At 39.8% G+C, this 21,051-nt stretch overlaps 1 protein-coding gene across 1 annotated transcript; it reads right to left on the minus strand.

The window, feature by feature from the left end:
- Positions 1-227: 227 nt before the first annotated feature.
- xirp2b (xin actin binding repeat containing 2b) lies at positions 228-18,282 on the minus strand. The gene is made up of 9 exons (XM_068571957.1): positions 18,185-18,282; positions 14,971-15,135; positions 14,585-14,713; positions 13,855-13,944; positions 13,521-13,578; positions 13,322-13,410; positions 3,063-12,525; positions 1,702-1,832; positions 228-1,561 (listed from the first exon to the last, which is right to left on the minus strand). Exons 3-8 carry the CDS (start codon positions 14,708-14,710, stop codon positions 1,741-1,743), a joined length of 9,918 nt encoding a protein of 3,305 aa, XP_068428058.1. The 5' UTR covers positions 14,711-14,713; positions 14,971-15,135; positions 18,185-18,282; the 3' UTR covers positions 228-1,561; positions 1,702-1,740.
- Positions 18,283-21,051: the final 2,769 nt, after the last annotated feature.

Consider the following 21,051-nt stretch of genomic DNA (forward strand, 5'->3'; position numbering starts at 1 on the left):
TCCAAAGCTTTCCTCACTTGGAAATGGTTCGCCAGTCTGCCGTATATGTAGGCACACCTGTTGTTCAAGCTCAAAAATCTCCTCCAGGGTGGGGACAGCTCCTCAAGAAGATTATAGATCAGCTGACCTGCTCCTGTCTTCTAGCTTGACCCAGACACACCTGACAAGCTCTGTGACTACTTCTTCTTTGATGGAAGAGTAACAGACTTTCAAAGAGACAAATAAAACAATGTAATTCAATGTTTTATTGTGCTTAGATTAGCAATTAAGTAAGTGAACCAGCCTGACAGCACAACAGATCAGGAATTTTCTTGTACAAAGCAAGGTTTAACTAATCTAAAAAATAAAATTCTTCATTGCAAAATATTTGATGTTCAAAATAGGATACAAATATCCAAAACAAACATGATTATCACCAAATCACTTGGTTACATTATATACTTTCAATATTACAAATTAAATAATTATTTTAGTCTGCACACCAGGTGCTGAAAAAGAGACACCTGCAAAAATGTTGACATGTTGAAAGATAAAAGACCTGACGGAATAATATAACAGAGTCCACCCACTGAAACTGTTTCCATTAACCGTACCAAAAGAATGGAGTGAATTTTTACAATAATTAATTTTAGAATAAAACAAAGAGGTTGAAAAAGAAACAGGGCCAAAATATATTGGAAAATGTCACTCATGGATTTTTTTTTTACCGTTCTCCTTTTAAGAGCAGCGGGAATAGAGTTTAGACATTCGGCTGATTTAAAAGAGACTCAACTCTGACTTAATTTCCCCAGAAATGTAGACTAAAGAATACAAACAATGAATGAAAAATTACATGCTAGATAGGCCTGTCATCACACTGCTCCAAGTCTACATCCACCTTCCACACTTCCTTCATGTCTATCGTACTATTCCAGTTACAATCATTTGTTTCTGTTCACGCTCGATTTACAAGTACATACGCTTTCCTTTCATACCTTCACTTTCCATGTTTCTTTTGAAATCCCTTGACTGCATTACCTTCAACTAAACACATCCATGATTAAACCAACAGGACAGTTCTTTCGTAGCATCTTATTCAACCGTTCATTCCTTCATGCTTCTTCTTTGGGTTTATTTGACTACACTGTTGAGTTGATGGCTGGTGATTTGATTTCAGAGGACACTTTTAGGAACAGCCTTTCTGTGTTGTTGTTCGGGTGACTTGAGAGTGTTGTCAGAAGGGGGCCACTGTGGTTTAGTTAGCTGAATGTCATCTTCTATTTTAAAGGCTTTCCTCAGGGTATCGGCCTGAGGTGGCCAAACTACAGATATTTTGTTGCTGTGTGGTTTGCTGTCATTGTAAATTGTTGTCAAATTGTTTTCACCGCTGTGTGTTTTTTCTACTGAATTTAGGCTGCTCATAGAATATCTCCAATCAAGTTTCTCCTCGGGGATAGGTCCACCACTTCCTGCAGGAGGATTCTTCCCAAGTCCATTATCATAGTTCCCTTTGGATTTGAGGAGTTGTTTGTAATGATGGCGACAGCAGAAATGTCCAAGGAGAGAGACGTAATTTCCTAAACTGTAAGAGAAAAGATTTGTTTTGTCTTTTACAATAAATAATGCATAATAATAATAATACATTATAGTGCCATTTCAATACGAAGGTGTTTTATAATTAATAGTGCAATGTTTGATTGGTTAAAATAATGCAATATTTACCTTAATTTATTTCCACAGTGCTCACAGCAGAAACAGGATTTATGGTACTTTTTTTTGTCCACTATCAGAGCATCCATCGGATAAGCTCTCCTCCGACATACTGTGCAGAGCTCCGACTTTGGAACTCGAACCTGTTTAAAAGAGATAAAATTAAAATTATTTGATTTTTCTCTCCCCCCACGTACAAGAACATTTTATATTTAGCTCACAATGAAATAACTGTGGCTTTTCTTTAATTTTTCTATTGTGGTTAAGCTTGTAAGTACAAAGCACTATAATATACAGCATGTATTCAAACGTAGCTCACACGGTGCATTCATTGTTTAAATAAAACATTCATAATGGTCATGAGAGTAAATAGTTCAGTGTATCATTCAGGATTTTATTGTCGTCACTTGTAGAGATTTCCATGCATCTCTCAACTGCAGTTTGGCATTGTGTGTGAGCACAACATAGAAGCTGGCATCAGGTTTAGTGCAAGCCCTCAGCTAGCGTATACTGTAACATTACACCACAGAAGCTTTACTCTGGTCAGCTAATGGGCAGCCTCCTGAAAATGCTGCAGTGCTTATTGCGACCCATTATTTTTAAATTGACATCATCCTTATTATATGCACTGCACAAAACATTCAACACATTAATTAGATTAAAGGTGTGCTTGTATTTTTTCCAGAGCTTTCAGTTGAATGTTACGGTCTCTCAGGGAATGAAGTGGACGTAGGTGGTCAAAAAGGGAGGAAGTTCATCCCTGCACAAAATTTGCTGTCGGATATCGGAGGCAGTGAGCATCTTTAAACAACTTTTTACACTAATGAGGACCATTAGATTTATTAAAAGCTTCAGAAAATGTGTGTACCTTCGGTTAAGGATGCATTTTCAAGCAAATGTTATGAAACTGTGTCCAGAGGACTGCTATTGGTAGGACTACTCTGACATTTGGGACAAACATTCAGAGGATGACATATAATCTCTTCACTGAACCAGTCACTTTTCCTTTAGCACATTTGTCATAACCTCCTCATGAGCCTCAGCTGTGCATTGTGGTTACTCCCAATTAGTATAAGCATGCAAATACCCTGCAGCCTACTCAAAGAATAATTACCTGCTCAACATTAGCAGGTAATTATTGCCATGGTGAGCATGTTAGCACTGCTGTGCCTAAATTAAGCCTCACAGAGCAGCTAGCATGGCTAAAGCGTCTTAGACTTCTTTCTGTACAACATCTTCACAATTTATACAATGCTGTGATTAGAAATACTGCTTTTGCAACACACTGCAAACTGAATTAATTAAAATAAATCATATTCATCCAATAGTCCATGCCATTAGTTTATGTTGCTTCATGCTGTAAAGGTATTTACCAGATGAGACAATCTTTGTCTGATGTGACATAACTTGGGATGATGTCTCCTCAGAAATAGTGTAGCCAAGACTTTTAAAAACGGATTCACTCTCTGTCCATGTTTTCTGGAAATTACTCATCAACTTATCAGTTGCGTCGTCATCATAGGTTTCCGTTTGCTTTGCTGATGCAGCTTTTTTTTTTACTGCATCAGCGTAGGAAAAAGGAACGCGTTGGGTTGACACACTCTCGGAGTGCTCAGAGACAGCTGTCGTTTTTCCGGTGACCTTGTGACCAAGCTCATCAACATCTGAGAAATGTTCTGTGATTGATTTGGTTTCACAAAAGGCTGATGGTTCTGCTGGCACAATTTCTGCCTCAGTTTTCTGAGGAGGGAGCGGGGTGCTCTGCCGTGAGCCTTTTGTTGTCTCTTGAGGACTTTCCCGCTTTGAAGTGTCTGCTGTTGTTTCACTCAGGCTTGACACAGTCTCCTCCTGATCCGTTTTCTCTTCACTGAATGAAAAACTTTGCTCACCCAGTTCAAAAACATTTTTAATAGCCTGAATGTCAAAAGCTGGCATTTCATGTTCCAGGATGTTTGTTTTCTCTTTGTCAAAATCTATGCTTTCGGTGTTAAACCACTCTGTGAGTGGGATAAGCTCTTTTTTAATAAATAATGTATCTTCTGGTGATTCAAATTTGTTCACAAGACCATTCAGGTCTGCCCTAGGAAGCTCATCATCCTCTTTGTTCTTATTTTCTGCCTCTAAGTCTTCCATGTCTGGGCCCAATCGTTCAGGGATAGCGATAGGCTCCTTCCGCACATACGTCTTATGAATTTCAGCCTTTTGAGCTTCTTCAAAAAAAACTCTCTTTTCTTTGACAGATACACATGATGGCTCTGGAATATCTGAAGCATCAATAAAATCTGGGTCATTTTGACAAAATGGCATGTGGGGCTTACTTTGTATTCCACTTGCATTCAAACCGTCTGAAATATTAACTTGATCTTCTTCTACATGTGCAGAATTTACATCAGTCCACTGAGCGTCTCTAGATATACTCTTTATTGACTTTTCTGTTGCAATAGTCTCTGAAGCTTCCACGAGTTGGGACTCGATTTTGATTTGCCGATGGAAAGAAGCAGGTGATTCCACAATCTCAGATTTCCTCTCTGAAATTTGTTGGGGAACTGGCGGTGGAGGAGTGACGCCACGCAAGAGTTTGGCTGTTGTGTCTTTGAGTCGAGCCAAATTTTCTGCTCTGTCAAAAGTCGGAGAAGGTGTGATTCTAGTGAGCCGTGATGTTGGGGTGTCACACCTGCGAGGCGGGGGTGTGGGTGGTGTGTGTGGCCTATGCAGCAGGGTAGGTGATGGTGTAACTCTGTGGGGTGAGTCAGTTCTTCGCGTCGATTCAATGGTGATAAACGTCGGCGAGGGGGAACGCATCCTCAGTAACGGCGAGGGAGCCCGGAGGTCGACAGACTTGCACTGACTCACTTCTTCTTTCCTTCTTTCATGGGAGGTCTTCTTCTTTGTTTGGTTCTCAATTTTAGCAGAACCAATACTAATCTTGGATATTCTTGGCATTGCCCCACCAGAAACAGATTTCTCAGATATAAGCTCACATTCATGCTTCTCGATTGTTTCATTATCTTCTAGATGCATTAATTTAGCCTCTGGTGGTTCCGTCACATGGGAAATAATATCTTTGCTTTTCTGAGCATCACTTTCCACCTCGGATTCCTTCCATTCGCTCTTTCTTTCAGGACTCATCAGCCAATCTGGAACTGTATTAAGTAGAGTCTTCGCAGATTTAGAATCAGTCTTCTCTGAAACTCTTTGTGTCTCGGTGATGTGGGAGATTAACATTTGGACCTCTTGCCGCTGAGATTCTTCTGTTTTCCCCACTGTGGGCTTTACCCATTCATTTTGCTCCGACTTGCCTGTCACTGTAATTGGGACATCCAGACTTTCTTCTGGTAGATCCCCTTCGCTCTGCTGAATAGCTGTCACTTTTTTCTTTTTTTGAGATCCCTTCACTTGCTTTTGAACTACTTTTTGTTGCTGGGAATACTGATCGTCTTTGCTTTCTGTGGTAATAACTTCTCTGTTGACTTGAATCTGCTCTTCATTTATACTTTTTTGCATTTGGGAATGTGCAATCGTTTCATGAGTTTGATTTGATTTTTCCGATGGCGCTGTATTGGTGTCCTTGATGTCTGTCTTTGATTCTGTGGAAATCTCCTTACCTTGACTTGGCTGTGCAACCCCTTTAGACTTTTTTGACTTCTTTTTCTTTTTTGCGGGAGTTGGAGTTTCCTGTTGGCTGTCAGGAACAGCAGATGTGGAGGCAGCAGCAGGTGAGCAAGTAACTTTCTTAATCCCCTGTATTAACTCTGTCTTTATTTCTTTCGGTTCACTGATCACTTTCATCTCAGCAGCTTCCTTCACATTCACATCGCCATCTTGTAAAACACTCTGTTTCTCGCTCTCACTGGACGTCTCTACTTGCTTTTCTTGCTTATGATTCTTTTTCACCTTTTGATTTGGTTTGCCTGCTTTTCCATTTGTATTGGCAGATACCTTTTCTGTTTGCATTGGCTGATCTGAAACTTTCTCTTGGCTCTTGGTTGGAGAATGATCTTTTTTTTTCTTGTTATCCCGCTGTGGTGATCTGGACTCCTTTACATTGTCTTTTTTCTCAGATTGTGATTTGCTTTCATTCTTCTCTGTATGGCTTTTATCAGGATACATTTCATCTTGGTTTTTATCACAAGGCTTGTTGGAGCTCTTTGTTTTGTGATTTTTCGAATCCTTCTTTCTTTCAGCCAACGTGTTTTCAGTTTTTGAGACATCTGTCATTAAGGTCTGGACATTGTCAGCCATGACAGACAGAGCAGACTGCCTAGAAGAAACAGAACTAGTGTTTTGTGTAGTTGTATGCGTCTGTTGTTTAACAGCAGATACCGATGAGGTCTTTTGAATCGAGACAACCGTATTTGTCTCATTAGAGACAATTTGCTGTTTGGCAGAAGAAGAAGATATAACTGTTGAATCAGTGCAGATTTTCTCATGGCTCGCACTGAAATTGCTGTGGGCGGTATTTGAGACTACGACATGCTTGGATAAATCACATAATAGGGAGTCTGAATGAACACTCAATGCCTTCATTTCAGCTCTCTCCTGTGTGATTTCTGATCCATTGTTAGTTGACTGCTCTGTATTGATGGTGGACAGTATTTCAAGAGCAGCGTTACCTGAGTCATGTATGTAAGTGGGTGTTGGAGTGCTTGGGGGGGTGTTTTCCTCGACCAGCTTCCGGTACTTTCCTTCTGCTTTTATTAATGGTGTGTTGAATTTAGTCATTTTCCCTTTCATGGACGGTGGAGGAGAGGGTGGAGGAGTGAATCTCACAGGTGAGATGTAAACTTTCTTTAATGTTTTTGGTGACTCAGGCATTGGAGAGATTTCACATGAAACAGTTTTTGGTGTATGCGTTATTGTTTTTGATTGTTTTTGGCTAATTTCTACCACTTTTTCAGATGTAAGGTCAACTTGCTGTGTTTTACTGAATTCCAGTTCAGGCACCAGCTTTGGGACCGGGTGTAAAACCGGAGCTTTCACTTTTTTGACCGTCATCTTTTTGGCTTTTGCTGGTGAGGGATGAATTTCCTGTGCTGGCATGCTCTCCAGTTCCTGTTGAGATGGAGGAGGTGGGAGATAGTCCTGCTCGCTGGTTAGTGGTGGTGGTGGAAGAGGAAGGCATTCAATATCAGAATCAACACTGGGTGGAGGAGGAGGAGGAAGGTCAGCGTCAGTCACTGGTGGAGGTGGGAGAGGCAGCTCAGGCTCTGGCTCATGTGGTTTGAGGATATAATCATTAGTTTTTACTTTGGTTTTGTCTACTTTTTTCATTCCCTTTCCCTTTGACTTTAAATTACGAAACTCTGTCTTTAATGTTTTGATTCCGTGATTTTGGACAATCGTTTTATGCTCCACCACAGTTGTAGATTGCTGAGCAGACTGCTCTACGGAACTTGTCATTGTTCTCACAATTTCAGTATCATTAGAGATGGAGTGCGTTTCTTTAGATGTTTCAACTGAATTAGCAGTTTTTAACTTTTGTATGTTCCTCTCTGCATCACCAGTTATGTTTTTAACCGGAGGGCTGTGCTTGACTCGAACTCTTCTGTACGATCCAAGTCTGACTTTGGGAGCTTCGCGCTGTGCTGTTTCCAACAGCGATTTTATAGTGCCTTTAACATTACCCTTTATCACTTCTTCTTTCTCCAGCTGAGATTGTTCCTGTGTCTGATACAATGACTTAATTGACATCTTCACATCACCCTTTACGTCACGCTCTAGGCTTGGGCTTCTTTCCATTCTCGGTGAAGGCGGAGACTCCATTAAGAGCTGAATTGTTTCTCTGACGTTCCCCTGAACATCTATTTCCTGTTGACACGTCTTCCTCTCACTGGAGGCATCGTGCAGACTTTGCATTGCTGTGCGAATATCGCCCCTCACAATTTCCTCCTTTTCAACTTCCTTCACAGCTTGCTTTGCCAGCTCCAGAGATTTTAGAGTGGCCCTCAAATCTCCAGAAACTAAATCCTCAACAACAGCTTCAACTCGAGATGTCGAGGACTTTTCAAGAGATTTTAGAGCCCCTTTGATATTTCCCCGTATGATATCTGGCTTCTCCACCTCTTTGTATCGCTTTTGAGCCTTCTCCAGGCACCGCAGGGCTCTTGGTATGTTACCTTTCACCACCTCCTCTTTCTCTACAATAACCGTTTGATTTGCTGATTCAGACAGTAAATTTAAAGCAACTTTCAAATTGCCTTTGACTATCTCCTCCGTTTGGAGTCTTTCCAATGAGAGGGTTGGCTCTGACATGAAAACCTTTACCGTGTTTTGAACATCACCAGGTATAACATCCTCCACTGTACGATCAATTTGCGTTTGATTACGGCCGAGGATGAGTTTAGTGCCTTTGATGTCTCCTCCAAGGATCTTCTCTTTTTCTGCTCTGTCAGGCTCATTCTCATCAGGTTCTACGTGAAGCTGTTTAAGATAGTCAAGAGCCCCAGATTCGATGCATGTGGAGTAAAAGTTAACGTTTCCTTTTTCAGTCTCGTCTATCCTTATCTTCAATGCCTGATCTTTCTTGTCTGAGATGGACAGTCTTTGCAAAGCACTCTTAATATCCCCTCGTACAATGTCCACTTTTTCAACATCAACATTCTCTTGTTTATTGAGAAGAGAATATAATGTCATCTGCACATCTCCTTTTTCGTCCTCCTGGATGAGTATTCCATGTTTTGCTGAACTGCTCTCAACAAAAAGGTTGTTTATAGCTTCTCGAATGTCACCTCGTAATATTTCCTCTCTTTCAATACTGCTGTCACTCTCTTGGTTGAATAGTTGGTGCACCGTAGAACTGATATTACCCTTTTCTTCTGAATCTATGACTATCTGCTGCTCCTGTCTTGCCTGTCTGTTCAGCAGGTTCATCATAATAGTCTGCAGATCTCCCCTAATGATATCCTCCCGTTGAATTTCCGGAGCTTGCTTGTTCATTAGCTGGTATTTTGCCATCCTAACGTCGCCTATTTCATCAGCTTCAATGAGTATTCCCTTCGACTTCACCATTTTCTGACTATAAAGTTCCTCGAGAGTTCCTTTGACACTCTTGCCCAGGATTTCAGTCTTCTCCATTTTCGTCTCATTAAAGTCATCGAATGGGGTTGTTTCAAATAACCACCTCGTTGTCTTTACATCCGCTTTTGAAATCGCCTCTGGTGATGTGATGGTTGAACCTTCGTTCTCATCTACCTCTTTAATGTGATCAAGGGGGTTTTGCTCAAAGAGCCAGACTGACTGTTTAACGTCTCCTTTTTCAACCTCTTCTTTTTTAACCGTTTCAATCAGATTTTCAGAGCTCATACTTCTTATTTTGTCAATGGATTGGGTTTCAAATCTCCATTTTGCAGACCTGACATCACCTTTTTGTATTTCACTCACATTAACCGTTCTAACAGATTCCTGCGATAGTGCGTCAGACTCAAAACGATCTTTGTTTATTCTAACATTGCCTCCCTGAATATCATTCACTGTTTTTATGAGAGTCTTATCTTCTTCAGAAATCCTGTCGAGTGGTTGTGTCTCAAATTTCCACTTGGCAGAGGTGACATCTCCTTTCTGCACATCCTGTTGTGTGACAGATTTAATGATATAAATCTCATCAGTGTCCTTGATAGCGTCAAGGGGCTTGGTTTCAAACTTCCAACGGGTTCCGACAACATCTCCTCGAGTTACTTCTTCGCTTGTAACAGTGGTAACCTCGTGGTAAAGTCCCTCTTTGTCCTGAATGGCGTAAAGGGGCTGATTTTCAAACATCATGGTGTAATTTCTCACATTGCCCTTTTCGTCTTCATCACGGACAATTTTTCGCATTTTCATCAGTTCTTTGTCCGTCTCCTGAATTTCATCTAAAGAGTAGGTCTCAAAAATAAAACGCCCCTTATCTACATCTCCTCCTTGTACATCATTCACTGTGCGGCTGCTTATGAATTCCTCTTGGCTATCGTGTATTGTATCTATTGATTGGTTTTCAAAGAGCCATTTGCAGTTCACTACATTTCCTCTTTGGATGTTCTCCGTCTGAACTGTCCTGAGCTTTTGCATTTCTTCCTCAGATGTAGAAGTCATAATATCAGATGTTTGGTTTTCAAAAATATACTTCATCCCAGACACATCTCCAGACGAAATATCTATCTCAGTGACACGCTTGAAAGAGCCCGTCTCCTCCCCAGAAAGGTTCTCCAGTTTCTCTGTCTCAAACAGAAAACAAGCTGTCCTCACATCCTTTCCTCTAATGTCCTCTTGATTGACAGTGCATGTTTTCAGAATAGTTTGTGTCTCGTCGTGGATAGTATCGAGTGCTTGTGACTCAAAAAGCCATGTGCAGGTTTTGACATCTCCTTTTTGCATTTCTTCAGATTCATTTTCACCCTTTAACTCTGCTCTTTCATAAAGGGCGTCCATTGGTTTCGTCTCAAATAGCCACTTGCAGGTTTTCACATCACCCTTCATTTGGTCAAGATTTGTTTTTGTCCCCATAACCTCTTCATCTTCAATATTACTGAAGTACTTAATACCATCAAGAGGCTGTGTTTCAAACAACCACTTTGCAGTTTTAACATCACCAGACTCTATTTCTTGTTTGGATATCCCCTTAATAATTTGGTATTTATCAATGCTTTCATCAAACTGGTCGATTGGTCGCGTTTCAAACATCCACTTGCATGTTGTTACGTCTCCTTTCACGACCTCTTCCCGCCGCACTGTTTTTACCTCATGGAAGTGCCCTGAGCTGTCCTGCATGGCATACAGTGAAGTAGACTCAAATAGGTTTTTATTTGCTTTCACAGATCCAGATGTTACACCCTCTATGAGAATCTTTTGAGATTCATCTCTCCAGTTTAAATCTGTGCTCTCAAACCTTTGCTTGTAGTTTAAGACGTCAACTCTATCAATTTCTTCCAGGTCAATCGTTCGGATGACTTCTTTCTTTTCCTGTCTGATCTGCTCCAGGGGTTGGCTTTCAAATCGCCACTTCTGATGTCGGACATCACCCTTCTCCTCATTAAGTGTGACTGTTTTTTTCAATTTGCCAACCTCCGCAAGCTCCTTCAACTCCTCAGCTGGAACGGTTTCAAAATATTGTCTGGCTGATCTCACGTTACCTGCAATAATGTCCTCTTTTGTTGGTAGTTGAGTATTTGAATCATCTTTTAAAGTATCCATTGGCTTGGTCTCAAACGCCAAGCAGTTCTTGCGAACATCTGCCCTGCAGCTTGTGCCATCCTCCTGTGTTAGGTCACCCTCAACATTTACAGTGCGAGTAACCTCTTTCTTATCCTCCCTTATGTGCTCTAGTGATTGACTCTCAAAGCGCCATTTTTGGTGTCTCACATCTCCTTTCATTTCTTCATTTATTGTTGCCTTTTGAAGTTTTCCAACCTCCGGGTCAGTTTTCCTCTCTGCTCGAGGGCTGCTTTCAAAAAAATGCCTTGCAGATCTAACATTGCCCCCGATAATTTCTTCAATAGACTGGGGTCTTGCATTGGAGTCATCCTTCAGAGAATCCATTGGTTGGGTTTCAAACACTAAACAGTGCTTACGCACTTCAGCTCCAGTAACCTCTTTCTTCTCATTTTTTGAGCTTTCCCACTCATTGAGAGAATTTAATGTCTTTATCTCAAACAACCACCTAGCCCAGTCTCCTTTATTGCTGTCCTCCATGGAAAGACTACAAAGGAGTTTCAAAGATGTTGATTCTGTGTTTGTCATGTCCAGTGGTTGGGTGTCAAAAAGCCAACGTGATGCAATGGAGTTCTCCAATTCACTTTCAATTTTACGCACAGACTTAATCTCAAGCATTTGGCTTGACTGTCCCATGATTATGCATTTAAACTGAGTGTCAAACGTACTCGTAACAGTTTTTACTTCTCCATGGATTTCCTCTAACACTGACCTCAGGCTCAACAGGTGGCTCTCGTCAATGGTCTCAGTATGACCAAGGCTTTCCATGTACTTGTTGTCAATCATATAAATAGTAGCATTGCCATCCTCCTCTGTGAACACAATCTCTTTTGTTAAATCCTCCTCCTTATGCATTTTATTTAAAGTGTCCATTGTCTGGGTTTCAAACAACCAAGCAGCAGCACGGACATCTCCTTTATCAAATTTGTTGAATTTGTTTTTATATTCTGTTGAGTTGATATTGTCTGAACTCAGCTCATCCATTGGCTTGGTCTCAAACATCCAAGCTGTATGTCTCACATCTTTTCCAAGAATCATTTCTTGGTCAGTTATTTGGTTGTTGTCATCATCCTGGTCATGAGTTACATCCTTAATGGAGTCCAGTGGCTTATTTTCAAACATCCATCGCATTGCCTGGACCTCCCCAGGGAGAATCTCCTCCCATTCTATGTATTCTTCATCGTTGATATCATCGGGACTACCACCATCCTCCACATACATGTAATCCTGGTTCTCTAACTGGTTGTTCTCAGATTCAGTGTAATCATTGTAGTATTCCTTTTCTATATTCTTACGAACCTCAGGATGAATGTGCTTGTATAGACGTTTCAACTCATACATACTCCTCTGCTTGGTGTAAGCTTCTTTGTTGAGTGGGTATTTTGAGGGGTTTGCCGGTTCTGGAGGCTCAGGTGAGTACTGGCACGCCGGAATATTTTCATCTTCTGGTGGCATTTCTAGTAAATCTGGAGGCGGAGGTGGAAGATAGTCCAAATCCTCAGGTGGTGGGGGTGGAAAGTCCTCAGAATCCATTACTTCAACCAATGTGTCTTCTGCTGCCTCATTAGCGGATGCTTCATACCCCTTGCTAGTCACGGTGTTGTTTTGTGTCAGATTTGAGGACCACTTAGCTCGATTGATATCGCGTGCAATCTTTTTAAGGAACAAAAATAATATAGTGTAAAAATAATAATATAAATCCATTGTATTATCCTATAACAATTACATGCACAACACTTGTACACATTTGATCATGAAACATAAATAATTTCATATAACATGAATCCAAGGTTAATTTTAATTGAATAATTGTTTTCTTATAATGGTTTTCTTATTATTTTTACTCAAAAATTATTAAATCTACGAGTTATCTAATTGCAATTCTTATTAAGTCAAATCTCACGAATACTATTCATGGATTGCATATTTTGAACAGTAACAATTTGTTAGATTTACATTCTGTTTTTACCCCTCTATATAAACATTTCATTGTTGGAGTCTGTCATTCTGCGCTAGATTAAAATTGCCCTCACACAGGAGGGATTCACAGGAAATGATGCATGTATGTTATCTAGCTTTAGTGTTTTGAATGGTATCTAATGTTTATCAGGCTCAATCCTGTTCACGCTTCTGAAGCTGCATCAGAACTGTAGATCAGCTTGTGATTCCAACAATGTTTGACTGATTTCCTTAATAAAACAATGTGTGTCACTTCAATGCAACCAGATATGTGAGTTGTTCAATAAGTGTTTGCTGTAGTATTCAACCATACTTGCTGTTAACACAAGTAACCACAAGTGTCGCCAAATTAACCAGACTTAATCTTAAGGATTGCAACTTTAATTAATATACTATATTTACGACCTCAAAATATTACCCTAAATTAAATATTTTGTCTTTTCCTATTTTAGTACTTACTGCTTAACTCAAGTGAAATGTAAATACTTACTTTGATTGGTTTGTGTGGAGCAGCCTCTTCTATTGTTTTCTCAAAGTGTTCCCTTAGTTCCTTTGTAGTGTACCTGGGGAACTCCTCTTCTAAAGATCAGCACAAAAATAAGTATAAGGCAGTCTTTAAATTAGTCAGGCAGTGACAGCGTATCAGTCTGTATGTGACAGAGAAGACAAAGAGCCAAACAACATCCTACCTGTTTCGCTTTGATGGTTTTCAAAACTGGATGCAAAGTCATTGCCACTGTAAGACACCTAAATAATAAAACATAAGGAATGTAAAAAAGACATTGATGATAAAAAAAATTAAAATTCCTCACTTACGAATATTACACATTTCCTATTACATTAGTATATGTGATATTTTTTTTCACGCTATCAGAGACTTCTCACAAAACAATTATGCCACAAATATGATTTATTGATTACAATTACTCCCAGTTTTACCTAACAAGACATTCAACATGTTTAGCTCATTAGATAAACGTTATCCTTCTTCCTGCAGGAATAGTGATAGAAAAATGGAAGTACCATCGCTTCTTGGTTGTAATTTTGCTGCTGGCTGCCTGCGACGACCTGCCTGCTGCTGCTTGACATCGTCACCTCAGAATTGGACATTTCCTGTGAAGATAAAGACAGTGATTATCAAACATATTGAACAATGTGTGCATGCTACACAAACACAGAGAAACATCTCTCAGTCTCACTTTACCACGTTGCCCGTGCTGCACCACAGATGTAAGTTTACTCCACCCAACTGTACTTCACTTATAGCCAAAGCTTGAAATTACACAACTGAATACCATGGAGAGAAAATGCTGGACTAGATTGCTCAGGGCAGTTTGAAAGGACTAATTACAGATGGAGGCAGGATTACAACGAATGTGCCAAGCTGTTCACTCAGACCACATAGTAAAATATACAATTGCATTGTGTTCCACTTCTTTGGGAAGTTTCTCTCTGAATGGAGCTGCGGTATAAGTGTTATAAAAGCACCCTGAAGGTTTTCAAATGTCAAGTAATGTCTATGACTTAAACCCACACACTTTGCTACAAACTTCTGCATTGGTGCAATATTTAATAAGTTGATATTCAGCCTACAATTTGTATTTTACTAGCAAAGGTCTCCATGCAGTCACACAATTTTGAATTTAAAGCTAAATGATGGAAACAAACTCAGGTCAGAAGAAATATTCCCATCATTCAACTTCTTTCATGCTCTCAGACTCACAAATGGATATAGTGTGTTCTGCTTCTGTACCTGCACAGTTCTGTGATGAAAATGGAACTGGGTTACATTGTGTGATGTTGCAGTTTCCTGGGTCTCAAATTGTTTCCTCACACTGGCAAGTCCCCCGGGCAGGGAACAAATCTCCGACTCCTCCATGACCTAATGAAGCAGGAAATATCATTAGCTGCCTCCATTTCTACATGCCCAGGAATCAAACTGGTGCTTGATAAGGCTATACTTTAGTGCAGGCTGCCCTCAAATGTGATGCAGCTAATGCTTTGTGTGGATCACTCCCTCACATACACAAACTCGCATAATATGCTCTCTCAAAATACAGCCAACAATATTCCATGTTTTCTGCAGCCTTCCTCTGTATTCTGTAGTAGAAACATGTCCATGCACAATCCAAAGTATACCCTGCAGCACTGGGGTGGTGTCTGCTTGCTTGGAGACAGCTGGCTGGTACGCGGCCTCACAGTTGGTCAGTGGGATGACCTCTGAGCCCACAGAGAGAATCCGGTTCCTCTGGTTTATATCTCTTTCAGGAAGTCCTGCCCTGGTTCAACCTGCGCTGCCTGCAGCTATGTCACAAATAACATTACACATTTCAACAAAATGCTTTAATGTGTTTTTAAAGAAACAGTTTGTAAGTTTTAGTGGCATCTAGTGGTTTGTGGTACTAAATACTGTTCAGCGCATCCCTTCCTTCCCAAGCATGTTGGAGAACTACAGTGGCCTTGAGGTATGGATAGGTATTTTGGGGATTTTAGTAAAACTAGGAGCTACTCTTATCAATACTCTGTTCTTATGTATGAGGAAATAGTTGGTTTTAAAAACAGATATAAAATATTAAAGACTTCAAAAATTACAAAAAAAAGCTTGCGGTGTAATAATAAATGACATCAGAACATTAAGAACTATGAATAAAAAACACAAGTAACATTGAGGCTTATCAACACTACGATCTTTAATAATTTAGCATTGGGGCCAATTAATACAGCATTTCGGAACGCATCCCTACTTTCAGATAACAGGAATAAGTAACACAGGTTCCTTCGTAGGCTTCTGTAGTAACATACAAGATGGCCGACTACCTGGAAGAGAACCTGATTTCCAGGTACATGGCTCTTTCTAAGATAAGGAAAACATAATGATTCTTAGTTTTGTGTGTTTATACACTGATTAAAACATAGTTATGAATATTATATGCCATGTAACTGTATTCTACCAATGCATCCCCCTAAATGTTACACACTGTTCCTTTAAGTATCATCCAGTTATAAAGAGGTAGCATACCATACTTACTGGTGTATATCAATGCAACTAAACTGCACTGCTAAATGGGTCAGACAGCGTTTATCTTGTTGTTATGTTGTTTTCTTTTTAAATGCCAGATTAGGTGCAAGTACAGAATTTTTCTTGCAACAACTTTTACAATAGTATGTTCCAGTATACTGCACAATACATAACCCATATGGTGAATATTCTAAATGGATTACAATAAACACAAAAACATTCAAAACATTTAGATCTCTGAGTACATTTTGTAATGTTTGATCAGGTAAAAAATATTGACTAAGATTTCCAAAGTCAAGCTACAGTAAGCTTTGAAGGTGGTACCATGGTGTTGGTGGTGATCTTGTTAGTGACGCCTTTTGAGTCATTTAAAATAATTTACAAAGTTAACTAACAATAACACCTGCCTCCTGACATTCAGCTACTAACAGGATGTAAAGTATGTATCATTATATTTATGTATCTGTAGTTATTTTATCATGATGTGAAGTGAGTTTGGTCTATGCCTACTTAATGTAAAAGCATTTAGAGACAAATGATTATCCAAAATTCTTATTTACTAATGTTGTACTCCAGGGCTTTGATGTTTCCTTGAGATGGTCACTAAAGACGACTTACATTAAGTCCGTTATCACTTATATTTTGTCAAATCATCCGCCAAGTGATATTAACAGTCATTACAATTTTTCCTTTTCCTTTTAGGCATATTTAAAAGTTATATCTGGAATTGCGTCAGTCAACAGTTGAGAACCAGAGGAACATTACTGGTGACCTGCAGGGTATTGCAATCTGCTAGTTAAGTCTCAATGTGATAGTTAGCTCTTCCAACTGTTAGACCCTTGTTTACACAACATGTTTGTCTTCTTTTGCCATCTCAAGGTTATCACATCTCAATTCACGTGTTTTTTTAAATTATGCTGATGACAATAAGAGGATAAAATGTGAATACAGACTGTTTTGATATTTGAAAAAAAAGTGCAGCATCAAAATAAGACTATCCATTACTCTGACGGAGCCTAATGGCATAAAAAAAAATAATCTGCTCTGTGGTCTATTAGAACTTGAAGCCATTCAACTCACTGTAATATCAAGAATAATGTCAGCAGAGCTGCCAGCCAGGGGACATTAAATAATATTTCACATCTTTAATATCATTTCTGGCAGCAAAGGACAGATTTAATCACCAAATACATTTTTTTCAAGTATTGAAAACTCAATAAAGTACAGACTCAAAAAACATCAAATACATTTTTTAATCAGTTCTTTGAGTTACAGACAGCTGGAGGTGATAAGCTATTTCATTATTAAGTTAGCTAAATAGTGGGCTCAAGAAACTGCAATTGTTCCCCATTAATGCTGCTCTCTAAAAGTATGTGTATTGCACTGTTGTTGCTCTCATTGGCATATTTGGATTTGTATCCTACCAGTCCGCTTTGGTCTATTTTAGCCTTGGAGAATGGTAAGTATGTTTGTTACATAGCTCTTAAAATTAGATAATTCTAGTTGCATATTCTAGTTCAAATCTTGACTTGCAGTTAAACCTGAGTGGAAAATTCTGCACTGCAGCATATTCAAGGGAAGTAAGATATGGACTTAAAGACTGTAAATTGTTGTTGTAGGAAATGAAATTGTTGGCAAAAAGAAATCTGTCAACAGTCTGAGGCTATCTCATGACACGTTAAGTTGGGCTGAGAGCTCAAATAACAAGAAAGTGAAGTAATCTAGGCGCCATGTACTTGCAAAAATAAATCACGCCTATTTTAAACTTAACCATGAAGGGTCGTGTTTCTCTGTGAAATATAGAGGAAAGATGGTAGGTTAAAGCTTTTCTTTCTTAAAGCTTTTAGATTTGCTGATCATTTGGTATTCGTGCCTTTTTGGTGATTACTCTTCCAGTATTCGTCTTGACAATGAACTACGGCGACGTAGCTACTAGAGGTACTGGCCTAGGAACAAACAGCTCCATCTATTTGGGAATTAGTTAGTAAACATTTCTAAATGCTATATACTAAATACTAAACTCTTCTAAAGCTCAGACTGCAGAGTTAATTTAGTATTTTAGGCCTGGTATAAGATTCATATTTTGCCTCATATTCTGTATTTTGAATGGAAGTGCACTCAACACGAGGACAGTGTTAAATGAGTACAATCCAGAATTCTGTGCCAGCCTTTTATGTTTTGTCTTCATCTACTAAAAGGTGTTTTAAACATTACTGTTTATGCGTGGAAACTGATTAACATAAAAACATCATTTAAAAAGCCAAAATTATCCATATACTTTTGTTAAAAAATCCACTCAATTCAAACACAGCTCTCGGAGATCTCATCACCTACCAGGTAAGGAGGAATAAAAGATAAAAAATATGAGCTCAGCATGTGAAAATCCCACTTGAAAGCCACTGCACCCCGACCTGCAGGGTCGTTCCAAGCAAAAAGCAAATCCCAGTCGGTGACGGAGACCAGCTCCAGTACTATGTGTTCACCTCTGTCCAACTAGCAGACAGTGGCAGCTGGTTTTATTTTAGACCCTCCGCCCACTTGCAGAAGATGGGCCTGGGGTGTGTTTTTTTTAGAGAGCGCGACCTCCATACCGTCCATGTCAAGTCCAAGAAAATCCATATGGAAATACTTCCTGTGACTCTACTGCAGGCGCTTGTGTACTAATAAATCAGGTCACCCCGGTTTCATCATCAGAGTGCATCACATACTCCAGCAGCTGTTACCGCGTGTCATTATATGCCAAATTATGCTCAAACAAATCCATAGTACATACTATGACAATCTTTACTTTCACTGCTAATCTTCCGCTAATCCCTGAACTGTATGAAGTAGATGTCGGGCAGGTGCAAATTCAAGTGACAGTAAATGGTGGTGAAATGTGCACTGTGCTTTACTGAAATGGGGTCAGTGATGTAATGCTATTTGTTGAGGAGAGTTGGGTTAAGGGGGTCGTAAATACGGCAAAAGACACCTCTGAGTGTGGAAGAGCTAGCCAGCTCATCTTGTTTAGCCCAGTTGGAGACGGTGGCGCCAGCCTGACTCTGGTCGTGTCAGTGCTTGGAGACCAGACATGTCTGGCGGGCTTCTGTGCAACCCTGTTCTTCCTCAGTATGTGTAACTCATACCTGCATTTCAATCGACCACCTGTTTTAAAGAGACAGTCTGTGACTCCCACCAAACCTTCGACTGAAATACAAACGATCCCGTTCACCTGTTCTCCTGGTCATTCAAAATGTAGACGACATTACTGTACCAGAAGTAATGGAAGTCTCAATAATTTTAATCTTAATGAAAGTTAAGTTATAAAAAAACATCTGAACATCTGTGTCAGTGTTTCAAGGTCTCAAGTTCTTTTAATGAAGACCCTGCTTTATTCAGCTTACAGCCAGTCCTCTGTGATCCATAGCAGAGTTAAGTCATGCAGTGAGGGTGAAAGGACAGAGAAAATATGAGTTATTCTCTCTCTCTCTCTCTCTCTCTCTCTCTCTCTCTCTCTCTCTCTCTCTCTCTCTCTCTCTCTCTCTCTCTCTCTCTCTCTCTCTCTCTCTCTTTCTCTCTTTCAAAATACTTCCTTTGCCATCTTAGCAGTAATATAACGCAGCCTAAAACGGAAGGAGAACGTTTAAGCTAAACGATAAAGCTTGTCTGTGTAGTAGAACGTCACAGAGCAATCCCTATTAAAAGAACAAAACCAACAATTCATGTATAATAAGGGTGTTGTTTTTCCAGTCTGGTCCATGTACTGTATCGGGACATTCACACACTTTGTATTACAGTTTTTTCTCAATTTCTTAGATACATTTCTAGAAACTGTCACCCATCTTCTCAAAACTAGAAACACAAAACCTCATCTTCAAGCACTATTTACCAAACCTCTGAATCCTCTTGCAAAATGAAACTTTCGCCTCAAAACATATTTACCTGTGCTCAAAATCAAACACTGCTCTCAAATCATAAACAAAGTGATCAAAATAGTATATACTATCAAGCACTCAGTAAACAATACACCAATAAATAGAAAACACATTGTTCAAAACATATAGTTCTCAGAGAGAAGTAGATTTTCTTATCTCAAAACAAATTTCATATGAACGAAAACATGTTCTATTACAGTAGCTCAAAATTGACTAGAATTTACTACTGTGCTTTGCATGTCACAAACATGTCCTTTGTCTCTGTGATACTCCTATTATTGTTCTTTGTTGATATGAACCTGCAACAAGTCAAAATCTATTGAGCAGTCACTACTGGGTGTCGTTAGATACGCTGATGACACCCAACTGATCCTCTCGTTTCCCCAATCAGAAACAGGGATACCTGAGCGAATCTCTGCCTGTCTGACTGACATCTCTCAGTGGATGTCCACACACCACCTGAAAATCAACCCTGACAAGACCGAACTGCTTTTCCTTCCAGGAAAAGGCTCCCCCACCCGAGACCTCACGATCACCTTCAACAACGCAGTGTTGGCCCCGACCCCAACTGCCAGGAACCTCGGTGTGACACTTGACAGTCAACTCTCTCTGACTGCCAACATCACCGCAACAACACGCTCCTGTAGGTTCATGCTGTACAACATCAGGAGAATACGTCCCCTGCTCACACAGAAGGCAGCACAGGTTCTGGTCCAGGCCATGATCATCTCTCGCCTCGACTACTGCAACTCCTTCCTGGCAGGTCTTCCTGCCAACGCAACTCGACCTCTACAGCTCATCCAGAACGCAGCAGCGTATTAGAGTGCAAAATGTGTTTCGAGACTAATAATTTGTTTAGAGTTTTGCTGAAAAATCTAAGTGAGATCTGCAAGTTGTGTTTTACCATGTGGTATTGACAACAGATTGTGCAATTTGAAATGAAACAGTGTGTTTGAGGAGTGTTTTTTTTAGTAAAAAAAAAAAAAACATGCCTCTGTCAAAGTACCACTGAATGACCAGTATTGTAAATTACATTCAATATTGGTCAATGCAGCCTATAAGTAACAATGTCTCAGAAAAGATTTGTAATTTTAAAATCAATGCACAGAGAGAGTAATTTGCAACGAATAACCAAGACAAGACAGGCTTCCTGAGAAAACATTTTTTCTCCTCAATAACTTACCTCAATGTGCCCTTAAGCAAGGCACGAAACCCTTGGCTGCTCCCTCATGAAAAATGGCTCATTGCCAACCAACACAAGCGTCTGGTGGAGAGCCTTATCGTGTC

This window comes from Clinocottus analis, unplaced genomic scaffold, assembly GCF_023055335.1.
Source record: "Clinocottus analis isolate CAN_PGR_092001 unplaced genomic scaffold, fCliAna1.0.p SCAF_12, whole genome shotgun sequence".
Lineage (NCBI taxonomy): Eukaryota > Metazoa > Chordata > Actinopteri > Perciformes > Cottidae > Clinocottus > Clinocottus analis.